Source organism: Cetorhinus maximus, chromosome 12 (assembly GCF_964194155.1).
Source record: "Cetorhinus maximus chromosome 12, sCetMax3.hap1.1, whole genome shotgun sequence".
Classification (NCBI taxonomy): domain Eukaryota; kingdom Metazoa; phylum Chordata; class Chondrichthyes; order Lamniformes; family Cetorhinidae; genus Cetorhinus; species Cetorhinus maximus.
The window spans coordinates 86293099-86306789 of record NC_135890.1 but is presented as its reverse complement, the minus strand read 5'-3'; the positions used below and the strand labels follow the sequence as shown (position 1 = coordinate 86306789).

Sequence of the window (13691 nt, the reverse complement as noted above, 5' to 3'; positions counted from 1 at the left end):
AGTCTGCATGCCGTTTTTTACTAAGAATTTACTTGAAATTATTTCTTTTTGTACATGGTACACTTTTCATTTGTTACTATGTTCAAATACATAACCTGGTAATTAATATTTTCAAATGCAAAATGGCACATGCCACATGAAAATCAAAAATCATTAAACTGACATCAGTTGCTAAAGTGGGAACCAATACACACAAACATCAGAGGTGATGAGCTCTAAAAGCATGCAGAACTGCTGTGGATATGCTGCTAAACTATCATAACACAAATCACTTGCTTCTTGGCTTATCCTTAAAGGAGACGTCAATATTCATTTTGAATTGCTTATTTGCATTAATAAATTCTGAAACTCTGCAGCCCAAATTGTAGCTGTTTCTACCATGCAGATCAGTAAAATTTCTTCAGAATTCATGAACTGGTATACAGATTTTAAAAAGTCTCATGTCAGTTGATGGCCTTTCATTTGAAATGCACATACACTGAAGTTCAACAGGGAAACTTTTACTCTTCTTGCAGAGCAGAAAAACAGGGAAGCAGTTAATTTGGAGTGGATGCATTGACTGCTCTATTCCTGGTGCTCCAAAATTTTGAAGCCACTGGATTTGCTAGAGGAGTCTCCCAGCAGACTATAGGTGAAGCTGCAAGGAAGCCAAAGAGGAGAGGGAATGCATGTATTCAGAAACTGCCCTTAGTGCCCCGAATGCTATACTCATTGCCACCTCGCAAAATTAGCTACATCTCAGATATCACTACAATGTCATGATGCCATCTAACACACTAACAAGGGAAGGTGATGAACTAAGTTGTGAAAGATCAAATTTTGTGGCTGGTGGCTGAAATAACGGTCTTCATCTTGCCAATGTTGAACAAAGAAAGTTAAGGCTCACCCGAGACTGAATGTTGACAAACAGTATGATAACACAATGTAGGGGAGAGAATCTAAAGTACCGATGACGAGATACAGTTGGCCATCGTTGCTGGAACAGAGATGTGGTGTGAAGAAAGAGCTGAATGCCATCAGTGTACATATGGAGGCAGACTTTTATGTCTGTGGGCGATGTCACCAAGTGGCAGCATGGAGTGAGAAAAAGGCACAAAAGAGGGACTCTTGGAGAGCTCGAGGGAAGAGAAGATATTGTGAGTGCTGCTCAAGCTTAATCGAATATGTAAAAGTGGAAACCAGCAAAAGCAGTTGCAGGAAGCATGACAGTACAGGAAAGGTGCTGTAGCAGGAATCTGAGATTGAAGGCTGTAGAGCCATAAAGGAAGACAAAGAGATAATGTTCAAGCGTAGAATCAGAGTTGCTTTTCATACTATGAGAGGGGTAGTTGGGTTGAAGGGATTCAAATAGGGAATGAGGGAGATAGGGAAACAAGTGAAAGAATGAGATTATTTTTACATGGTAGTTTAATATATTCTGCAATTCATCTTGTTTTATAGCCAAAACAATTTCCCTTTAGAAAATAACCATTATCCCCACTATTCTTATTCACTTAGTGCGAACAGAAGCCAAGAAGCCTGCATATATATGTACAAAATGGGAAATTTAAAGAAAAAACAGAAAATGATACCTATGAGCTTTCCATCAATAGGTGAACACCAGCTAGTGATATATGGTCTATGCACAGGAATGGCTTGATCAGATCAGCATTGTCAAAGAATTTTAATTTTCTCAATTTATTAGAGATGACAAAAAAGTTAACTTGTCAATGCTAAACTTACTGCCGAGAACTTATTTGTATACATTATCAAAAACAGTTCCAGTTGTTTGAATACAACTAGGAACGTTCAATAGTATTCTTATAGCTGCACAGTATGACTGATTTCTTTAGTTATTTTACCATCTATGAATTTTCAGATTCAAAATTGATTAAAAATATAGCTCTCTGGGCTTTTTTGGGTTAGAGCTAGGAATTGGCTTCCATTTCTTTTTTTTTGGATACAAAAACACCTTTCAAAAGGTGCATAATTAGTGCAACATTTTTGACTCATCTGAGCAGTTAACTTGGGTACCGTGCAGGTGGAGTGGCAGAGTACCAAGAGCATTGGGAATAGGGTAACTTACTGCATTTCTAACTTGGCTCGCCACACAGTGGAGAAATTCAGACTACCTACTGTTCCTGTGTTTAACAGAAAAATTTCAGCTCTGTCATGGAGGAAGAAAAGGGCACAGCGAAGGAAATCTAAGATTATGCAATTTTAGAAGTGACAAATCTACATTTTGGCAGAAATCACATATCTGACAAAAAAAAATGGTGGCAAAGGTCTTTGTTAGAGGTCGCCTCTGGCAAACAGTTAGTCAAATACATCAAATAAGTACAGGAGAATAGATCAACAGGAATATATTAATAGGTTATCAAGTTTATAGCTTTCCCCAAGTCTCCAAACATCACTCAAGCTCCAAGCACATACAAAAGGCTCCAGTCCAAACTTGAGCTGAAATCAGACCACATTGCCATTCCACCCCTCCCAACATTCATTCTTAAGATTTTAGCTCAATAAAAGAGCTATGGAAGCCTCATCTTCTTTCAACCTCTGGTGCAATGTAAAGTTAACCACTCACACATATTTCCTTTGAAGGTAGAAACTGGTAATATACCAAGTTGGGGAAATAAGAGAGAATGCACCAGATAAGAAAGAAATCAGAAGTACAAACAGAAAAGGAAATTTTCTTACGCATTTTTTTGACAATTGCGTGCTCAAAATGCATCTTGTCACATCATCTTTAGTACTAAGCTTGCACATTTGGTGCTATTTTTGAATTAACTATTTCCTGGTCAATGAAGCAGAGCCAACTGGAAAGCACAACTTTTTCCACTTTGCCTGTGTAAAACTCTCAGGGCAGAACTTTCCCTGTGGGAAATAGTCACTCATTGTGATTTTCCCTGGGGTGGCCAATTAATGGCCAGAGGGTGGGCTCACTGTCCAATCAGAGGCCTTCCAGCCTCAATGGATCAGTAGGCTATGATGGCAGGTAAGCAAGTGAGAGGGTGCATCAAACTGGAGGTGCTCCCTTTCCAACATTATTTGAATTTAAAATAAAAAATGGATTTAGTTGACAGGCCACCACTGAGCCCCTCTACAGGGCAACCGGTGGCTGCTGCAGCACCCAGGCAGGCAGGGAGCCAGGTCTGCCTAGACTGCAGGCACCCTGGTTTTCCACTGGGAGGCTAACCTAAGCTTTTGTGCTCAAATCCTGTAGTGGGACTTGAAGCCACAACCTTCAGTCTCAGAGGTGAGTACTTTGAATGGAAGTAAGTGTGGTGCTGTAGAAGTGCAGAGGGGTTTGGGGATACAGGTTTACAGGACATTAAAGGCAGAACTTCAAGTTGACGAGGCCTAAAATAAGGTAATCAATTTCTAGATTTTTTCCATAAGAGATACTGAATTTAAAAGCTAAGTAATAATGATAAACCTATGTAAAACCAAGGAGCAATTTAGAGTAAAAATATTTAATTGGAGAAGGGCCTAGTTCTGTGGAATGAGAACATATCTGTCCAAACACGCCATCCACCACCTTAAACATTCATTCCCTTCATCATTAGTGCACAGTCGCAGCAGTGTGCGGTACATACAAGATGCACCGCAGCAACTCACCAAGGCTCCTTTGACAGCATCTTCTAATTCTGCAGCCTCTACCACCTAGAAGTACAAGGGCAGGTGCGTGGGAACACCGCCACCTGCAAGTTTCTCTCCAATAATGTTTAGTCTGATTAGTCTAAAGTAATGTTTAGTCAATGTTGCTTCCAGTTAGTTACAGTAAAAGTCTTAAAATTTCAAATCTATGCATGTGATCCTTTCAGGCGGTCACTGGAATTCAAATATCTTTTTAAAAGTTATGGGTTTCAGTGGTGATCGTAACAAAATAGAGGCATACAATACAAAAAAAGTTATGATGAACCTTTAAGAACACTAGTTCAGGCTCAACTGGAATACTGTGTCCAATTCTGGGCACTGCAGTTTTGAAAGGACATGAAGGTTTTAGAGTGGATGCAGAAAAGATTTGAAAATGGTTCCAGGGTTGAGGGACTTCAATCACATGGATAGACTAGAAAAGCTGGGGTTGTTCTCCGTACAGAAGAGAAGCTTGAGAGAAAGTTTGACTGAGGTGTCAAAACCATGAGGGGTCTAGACAGAGTAGATAGAGAGAAATTATTTTGCGACCTTTCTGCCAATGGAAACAGGGTACACTGATTTAACGTGATGGTTTTCCCATGCATCTGCACTTGTCCTTCCAGGTGGTAGAGGTCACAGATTCAGAAGGTACTGACGAAAGAGCCTTTGGAATTGCTGCAGTGCATCTTGTATGTAGTGCACACTGTTGCGACTATGCGGTAGTGATGAAGGGAGTGAATGTTTAAGGTGGCAGATGGCGTTCCGATCCATTTAGCAGATGTGTTCTCGTCCCACAGAAATAACCCCTTCTCCAAAAAATATTTGCAGGGCTAAGGGGAAAGGGGAATGGAACTAGCCAAGTTGTTCTTGCAGAAAGCAGACATGGGCATGAAGGGTCAATGGCCTCCTCCTCTGCAGTAACTATTCTATGATTCTATAAGACAACCTCAAAATGCTGCGAGAAGAATTGGAAGCATATTGTGGCTTTAAAGAGGATGCAATACAGATTCACTAGGATACTGCCTGGTTATGAGAAACTGCAAAAAAAAGATCAACTTAAAGAATCGAGGCCCTTCCTTTATTAATAGATTACAGGTTGATATAATAAGTGCTTAAAATTATAAAGGCTAATACAGGGTACATAGAAGCAGACTGTTTCCAATGGTTGTAGGTTCTGGAACAAGGGGCCAGAAACTTGAAATTAAATACAAAGAGAAGCAGAAATGACAGCAAGAGAAGCAGCTTGAAGCAACTGTTCGAATTAGATCATGGCTGATCAGTGCCTCAACCCGATTTGTCCACCTTTGACAACTGTCCCTTGAGACTCTCACAAAACAAAAATCCATCAATCTCAGTCTTGAAATTTTCAACCAACCCAGCATTAACACAGCCTTTTAGGTTCAAGTATTATACATTTCCACTATTCCATGAATAGGTGCTGCCCAATTACACACCTGAATGAACTGGCTCAAATTTTATGATTGCATCCACTAATTCTGGATTTCATCACCAAAAGAAATAGTCTTTTAAATCTTATGGCTTAGGTTTCGAGGTTGTAATGATGGTGAAATTGCCAGTGTTTGCTATCATTACTCTGAAACTGACAGCAACTTCTGGCATCCGCACATGCACAGTTAATTGCGGAAATCTTGAAGTTGCCGTCAGCCATTCCAGGTTCTTTCACAGGATGTGTTGAAGTCCCTGCAGTTGGAAATCAATTAGTCACAGAATTAGTGTGAACTTCCACTTTTAGGCTTATATTCTCAATATACAAACCCTTTTAAAAAGTTACCTCTTGTTAATTGAGGCCATTTAGGGCTGAGATGAGGGCGAATTTCTTCACTCAGAGGGTGGAGACTCAATTGTTGAATACATTCAAGACTGAGGTCGATAGATTTCTGCACACTAAAAACATCAAGGGATATGGGGATAGTGCAGAAAAATGGTATTGAAGTAGGTGATCAGCCATGATCTAATTGAATGATGGAGCAGGCTCAAAGGGCTGATTGGCCTACGCCTGCCCCTATTTCTTATGTTATTACGTGGCTGAGTTTTTAACCAGTACACGAAGTTCATAATTACTACTGTGCACCTTGAGAATCTAATTTTCCATTTCTGGAATGTCAAATTTCTTCATTCCATGATAAAAATTTCAAAGATTTTTAAAATAGTGAACTTTTTTTTTTGGAGTTCATGATATTTCAGTTTCTATCTTAATCCCATGTGCACGCCCTAATCTTTATTTCACTTTCTTTAAAATTATAAAAAGTGAATGATAAAGCCTTGTATGTTGCTTCCTTTATTATTTATTCTTTCATGGGGTGTGGATGTTGCTACATTTATTGCCCATCCCTAGTTGCTCTTGAGAAGGTGGGGTGAGCCACCTTCTTGAACCGCTGTAGTCCATGTGGTGTAGGTACATCCATAGTGCGGAGGGTGTTTCAGGAATTTGACCCAGCACTCAGCAATAGTGAAGGAGTGCTGATATAATTTCAAGTCAGGATGGTGTGTGGCTTGGAAGGGAACATGTAGGTACTGGCATTCCCATGCATCAGTTGATCTCATCCTTCAAGGTTGTAGAGGTTGCTGGTTTGGAAGGTGCTGCCGAAGGAGTCTTCGTCAGTTGCTGCAGTGCATCTTGTAGATGGTTTATACTGCTGCCATCAAAGCAAATCCAACATAGCTAATTGCTGCCTCATCAGTATGTGCAATCAAAGTGATGGAAGGGGCTGGCAGCAGCGCCATCAAGCAGCAATAGTCAGCAATAACCTCATTGGTGCTTAGGACCACGCAGCTCCTGATCTTGTTGCAGCCTTGGTCAAAGCATGGAAAGAAAAGAGCTGCAGTCAAGACTACACTCAGGCTTCTTCACTGCTGTGTGTCGACGGTGGAGAGAGAGTGAATGTTTAAGATGGTGGATGGGGTGCCAATCAAGCGGGCTGCTTTGTCCTGGAGGGTGACAAGCTACTTGAATGTTGTTGGAGCTGCACTCATCCAGGCAAGTGAAGAGCATTCCATCACACTCCTGACTTGGGCCTTGTAGATGATGGGCTGGATTTAGGGGAGTCAGGAGGTGAGTTACTGGCTGCAGAATTCCCAGCCTCTGGCCTGCTCTTGTAGCCACATGTTTTATATGGCTAGTCCAGTTCAGTTTCTGGTCAATGGTAACCCCCAGGAAGTAGATAATGGAGGATTCAACGATGGTAAGTATCAAGTGGAGATGGTTAGATTCTCTCTTGTTGGAGATGGTCATTGGCTGGCACTTGTGTGGCATGAATGCTACTTGCCACTTACCAGCCCAAGTCTGAATATTGTCCAGGTCGTTCTGCATATTGGCACAGACTGCTTCAGTATCTGAGAAGTCGCAAATGGTGCTGAACATTATGCAATCGTCAGGGAACATCCCCACCTTATGTTGGAGGGAAGGTCATTGATGAAGCAGCTGAAAATTGTTGGGCCTAGGATACTACCTGAGGAACTCCTACAGTGATGTCCTGGAACTGAGATGAATGACCTCCAACAACCACAACCATCTTCCTTTGTGCTAGGTATGACACCAGCCAGTGGAGAGTTTTCCCCCTAATTCCCATTGACTCCAGTTTTGCTTGAGCTTCTTGATGCCATGCTCAGTGAAATGCTGCCCTGATGTCAAGGGCAGCGACTCTCACCTTATCTCTTAAGAGCAGCTCGTTTTTTCCATGTTTGGACCAAGACTGCAACAAGGTCAGGAGCTGTGTGGCCCTGAGTGCCAGTGGGGTTATTGCTGACTAAGTGCCGCTTAACAACACTGTTGATGTTACTTTGCTGATGATCAACAGTGGCCAGATGGGGTTGTAATTGGCCAGGTTGGATTTGTCTTGCATTTTTGTGGACAGAACATACCTGGGCAATTTTCCACATTGCCGGGTAGATGCCAGTATTGTAGTTGTACTGGAACAGCTTGGCTAGGGGAATAGCAAATTCTGGAGCGCAAGTCTTCAGTACAATTGCCGGAATGTTGTCAGGGTCCAGAGCCTTTGCAGTATCGAGTGCCTTCAGACTTTTCCTGATATCATATGAAGCGATTCAAAATGGTTGAAGGCCGACATCTGAGATACTGGGGACCTCAGGAGGCAGAGATATATCATCCATTTGGCACTTCTGTTGAAGATGGTTGCAAATGCCTCAGCCTTGTCTTTTGCACTGATGTGCTGGACTTCCCCGTCGTTGAGGATGGGGATATTTGTGGATGTCCTCCTCCTGTTAATGGTTTAATTGCCCACCACCATTCATGACTGGATGTGGCAGGACTGCAGAGCTTAGATCCAATCCGTTGGTTTTAGGATCGCTTAGCTCTGTCTGGCGCTTGCTGCTTATGCTGTTTGGCACGCAAGTAGTCCTGTGTTGTAGCTTCACCAGATTGGCAACTCATTTTTAGGTATGCCCTCCTGAACTCTGAATCAAGGTTGATTGCCTGGCTTGATGACAATGGTACAGCGGGGGATGCGCTGGGCCATAACGTTACAAGATTGTGGTTGAATACAATCCTGCTGCTAATGGCCCACAACGCCTCATGGATGGCCAGTTTTGAGTTGCTCGATCTGTTCGAAATCTACTCAGTTTAGCACAGTGGTAGTATCAAAGGACACAATGGAGGGAATGCTCAATGTGAAGACAGGGCTTTGTCGCCACAAGGACTGCGAAGTGGTCGCTCCTACCGATACTGTCATGGACAGATGCAGCTGTGACAGGTAGATCGGTGATGACGAGGTCAAGTAGGTTTTTCCCTCTTGTTGGTTCCCTCACCACCTGTCGCAGACCCAGTCTAGCAGTTATGTCCTTTAGGGCTAGGCCATCTTGGTTAGTAGTGGTGGCAGCAAGTGGCTCTTGGTGATGGACATTGAAACTGAGTGGCTTGCTGGGTCATTTCAGAGGGTATTTAAGAGTAAACCACATTGCTGTGGGTCTGGACTCACATGTAAGCCAGACCAGCTAAGAACAGCTGATTTTGTTCCCTAAAGGCTATTAGTGAACCAGATGGGTTTTTACAACAATCGACAATAGTTTCACGGTCACACAATTGCTGAGACTAGCTTTCAATTCCAGGTTTATTAATTGAATTCAAATTCAATTTGGGATTGAATTCATGGTGCTATGTCCCCAGAGCATTAGTCTGAGCCTCTGGATTACCTGTCCAGGTAACATTACCACCACACTATCACCACTGGTTTGTCATCTCTGAACTCTTCAATGTGATGGGCTGCTTAGCTGTTTTATTGATGCAATTTCAGCTAGATGCAGGGATTCTCCTATAGCTGGTGCCAGGATGAAATTAAATGTCAGGAAAGCCAGGCCACAGAGCTTTCAAGATCTTTGTGGGTTGTTTTCTTCAATGTCAGTGGTGAATGTTGTTACTTCACCATTGACCACAAGATTTGAGCCAATATTTATATTTTTAAAGAGAGCTCAACTACATCACTCCTTGTCCTTATACACTTGTGAAAATAAGCTAAGCGTAGACACCTATCCTCATAATTTAACACCTGGTTTCATTGTGGGAAATCTATGTGGACGAAGCCAATAAACCCTTCCTGAAGTACAGCGCCCCGAACGGACCACAACAGTCATGACAGGGTCTGACCAAGATTTTAAACAACTGATGCCAACTTATTTCCCTTTGTATTTCAGTCCGTGCCATTATAAAGTGGCTGTCATCAACCAAACTGTTGTATTCCCAATTTAGATACTCAAATAGAACAAGCTGTTGCCAGCTCATAGACTGCCTCAAATTTTGGAATTTATTTCACCAGATTAACTTGATCTGAACCTAGATTCTCGCTGATTAAGTTCTCATATACCAACATTCTGAACTGCAGTCGAAGTGGCCATGAGGTCCTCACAATCTCACCAGACCAATACAGCACTATAATAATTACACCTATGATAAGTTCTTTCCAATTTTGAAACTCTCCCAGATGCACATTTGAACATAACTGAACATTAGCTGCAAGAAGGTGCACCTCCTCCTATTATGAAGAAGGACAGCACAATCACAATAGATGCAGCAGTTATAGCCTACGGGTCAGTTCTAACGTTTCACCACTGCTTACGGTAAACAAAGTACCACCTTGTCTTGGGCTCGGAATGCAGAAGTTTCCAAATTTAACCTTCTGTCTACGGCTTTCCCCCCCATATTAATTCAAACTTTTGTAAGGAAAATCATACAGATTAACATGGTAAAAAAGCTGAGGTCCCAATAAATTCCTACCCAAATCCAGCCCAGAAGAATACCCTAACCCAACAATTTTGTCAAACAAGGCCTTCCTACATTTCAAAAGCCTAACTAAAGCCCATAATCAAACTTCCCTGTCACCAAGCACCAGCCCCAGTAAATACACAAAATATCAATGCTTACTCTGTTAGCAACATGAAAATTGTACTTATCCATAATTTATATGGTCAATACGCAATAACTCCCTGAAACATGTGAACATTTAGGCTGCATAAAAAAACTTTACTTTCTTGATCAACATTCACAAAAATGTCAGTTGAGCTGAATCCATGCAGTCAAGCTCATCAAAGTCATCTCTTCTCAGTTTGTGTGAAATACTATTCACAACAAGCACTAATGGTTCAGCTGAAATTTAAGAATTAAAGTAGAGAACACAAAGTCATCCACAGTCCTTTTGTAAGTAACAAGAAAGGAATATGCTCCTACCGACATTCACAGTAAAATGTGAAATTCAACCTTGGATACCATAACACAAAGTACAACATATATATCCTAAAAGTATAACGATGGCAGTGCATATCTTTAACATAATTCAAGTCTACAACATTTTCTTGGTTAAGAGATATTTGCTGTGCTGCACACTTAAGGTCACAGGTAGAAGCACCGAGTCAGGGTGAAGCCCAGGAAGGAATACTTTAAAAAGCAGGTAACCCTGAGGTATTATCCCACCCCAACAACTTGCTCAATGACAGCCGTGATCCATGACCTTACATAACATGTGTAAGGTAGGTGGAAATAATTTTTTTAAATGGCAACTATTTTAAAACCTTTCTGACAAAGTATTGTAGGACATTTTGCACTCACATGCCTTGTGGAAGGAGACACATTTTTATTACTATTAACTTATAGAAAATTTAAATATACAAATAATCTTAACCTCAACTGATGGAAAGGAAGGGTTAATGACCACTTTCTGACCATTTGATAAAGCTTCACATAATTGAAATTTTAATGCAACAGAAAACGTACCATTACTATTGGGCCATGGGTGTAAACTCCTGCTCCTAATTAGTGCTTCATCTATTCTTCCACCAGAAGGGTTATCCACATACTGTCGACCCTGCTCCAGGGCATTGAAACACTCTGTGCAAGAATCGCTGCTATCCGCTCTCAGCTTGTCATAGTTCCAGTTTGCTGATTGAAGTGCTGATCTATCTAAGGAAATGTAGTCCAGAGAACTTAATGAAGTGAAAGGTCCTGTACACTGGTCCTGTACAAGAAAAATCAAGTTTGATGTTAGGTCCTGTAGCCTCTTCGACTCATCAAACCCTTGGGGAACTATAGAATTCCGACATAATATCAATCGTCTTTCTGCAGCTTGACCAATTTCAGAGGTCCTTCCAAAAATATCAAATTCATCCTCAAGAAAGAGACCTGCATTATATCCAAGTCTGCGGTTTACAACAGCACTAAATCCACAGGTGCATCCAAATTGGGCTTCATTAGTTGGATCTGGGATGTATAAACCAACATCTGCCCCTTTGATATTCATATTACAAACACAGATACAGCAGCTATCGAAGTTGCGATCCTTGAAGAAATTCATCACCGAATCTGACAAGATTAGCGTAACGTACAAGCTGTGTGCTTGTGGAATTGACTGTATGGTTGCTGGCTCCACTGAGTTCAATGGTCGCGTTGTTGAGGGTGTTGAGGCAGGAGAGCACAGATCAGCACTATCATATTTCACCGATCCTTGCCCACTGGCAGTACCACCACCACGTGGAGTTCGTGGTGTCCTTGGCGTACGAGGTGTTGGGACAGAGAAGCGAGGAGTTGCTGGAGATGGCAATACACCAGCACCACTGTTGCTAGCAGGTGCAGTAGAGCTTACCGCCAAAGGTGTGCTCATTTGAGGAGTGCTCATCTGAATATAATCTTCCGTCAGACTCCCAACACTAGGCACATTGCTGTAAGAAGAAAAGCTAGTTTTAGAAAAATATCTGCAAGTTGAGAGAGAATAAGTGGAATTAGCTATTGGCATGTTTTGTAGGAGACTACCAAGTAGAAATGCATTCACACTGTCAAAATATCAAAAGAAAATTAATTAAAATGGTGCATATTACAACCCCATTTTTGAAATTCAAAGTAATTCAGAAGCTGTAACCTCTCATTCCTCCTTTGTCTAACTTATAGAATGTCACTAACTACTGTAAGTTGGCTAATAATTCCAGCAAATAGATTAATATATATCTACATTTAATTATTTTTATTCCCCTGTTATCAGTTTGAAACACAGCTGGACGTATGTACTAAAAAATTAGAGGAAAATAAAAATTTAAAAAGTAGGGAATTATACCACAATTATTTTGAGGATAGACCAAAAATACTTGGACAAGCATATAACAGAATTGCAAATACTATTAATTGTCAAAAAGCAGCAAAACTATACCTTGGTACAACTTACACTACAAACTCTGCAATTGTATTCACACACCTTTTAAGATAGAGACCGTTCTTTCAAACTTTAGCTTCCAAAATTAGAACTTTAAGTAGTTCCTACGAGTTGCATTCTCCAGAGCTCAATGTTTTTAAACACCAGACTCCAAGTGCCATAACCTGAGACAAATGCTTTTAAACACTTACACATATCCATCCCGATTTAATGAAGCAGAAGGTGGTACAGGCAGTTGTTCGATTTTAGGAGGAATAGCCCATGATGGTCTGTATATGCAGGCATCTGGTATTTTTAGCGGAGCAAGGCATTGACTGGGCACTGCTTTTAGTGGTGCAAACATTGAAGACCCAACAAAAGCTTTAGCTTTTGGGGGTTTGTGTACATAAGAAAAATCCTGTAACAGAGCATCCCAAAAAAATTACTTTGGAAATATCCTTCAAATTATCAAAGTATTACAAAATTTCAAGGTTTTTAAAAAAACATCAAAAGTAACATTTTAAAAGTGCCCTTTAAGAATATTAAAGAACACACAAAGTTCTGATGAGATTTTTTATCCCCCCCCACCAAATTGCCTTAATATTGAATATTTCTTTTCTTTTACTAACTGTTATTTCTTCAGGCTTAGGACTGCCTAGTCGATCTTCCACCTGCATTTTGAATTCTGTGAACTGAGTTGCAGTCATGCTGCCCACTGGATTCTCCACACTGTTCAACCCTGCAGGCATCTCTGAATTAACACCATCTTTGTAGTTCATTACTGGAGAGAATGCTGGATGTTGCTCTAGAGATGGAGGGGTCGGAAACATTCTTTGTAGATCTGCAACAGCTGAATGAAACCAAGCATGTCAAACTCATGTTCACTACTTGCAAGTAAATCTAAATTTATAATTGTTTGTTTCTAGTCATCACCAACTACACAGTGTTGTTGAAATTTAGCTCTCAACAGGGTTTTATATTCCTCAAAACCTTATTGCCAACTCCAGCCCCTAGCAATATTTAAAAATGTCAGCATTTCATTTTGAACTTCTCCTTTAAACAATTTCCAATTACATTTTTCTGAACATTCCAAGTTCTAAAGTCTGTAACATTCTTCAGACCAGATCATGAAAAATGTTAACAAACACAATAAAAGCTTACTTGGAGGATAAGGCCCTGTTGTCTTCACATCTTTTCCAACAGCCCTGTCTTCAGATCCTGCATTTGCTTGCTTGGACCGTGTTGGGGAAGCCTGCAATCGACAGAAATTTATTTTAATGAACCATGCTGTATTATTTTTCTGAAAAAAAATCTTGGTAACATTTTAGGCTTAGTTCGAACCCAAACCTAAAAATTGTGGGGCAAGAAAGTCAGATGTTTAATATTTGAAAAAAAATTGAGTGCATTTTAGAAACATTTCTTCTCAAATGT

At 40.8% G+C, this 13691-nt stretch overlaps 1 protein-coding gene across 4 annotated transcripts in view; it reads right to left on the bottom strand.

Moving 5' to 3' along the window:
- The window catches only part of LOC144687656 (mediator of RNA polymerase II transcription subunit 13-like), a 275902-nt gene that overhangs the window by 31940 nt on the left and 230271 nt on the right, over window positions 1-13691 (bottom strand). For all 4 annotated transcript variants that reach the window (XM_078554037.1, XM_078554036.1, XM_078554039.1 and 1 more), the window contains 4 exons: window positions 13422-13512; window positions 12890-13110; window positions 12473-12678; window positions 10856-11796 (listed from right to left, as the gene is read on the bottom strand). In XM_078554037.1, the coding sequence (XP_078410163.1) occupies window positions 10856-11796; window positions 12473-12678; window positions 12890-13110; window positions 13422-13512 (1459 nt within the window). The remainder of the gene's footprint in view (window positions 1-10855; window positions 11797-12472; window positions 12679-12889; window positions 13111-13421; window positions 13513-13691) is intronic.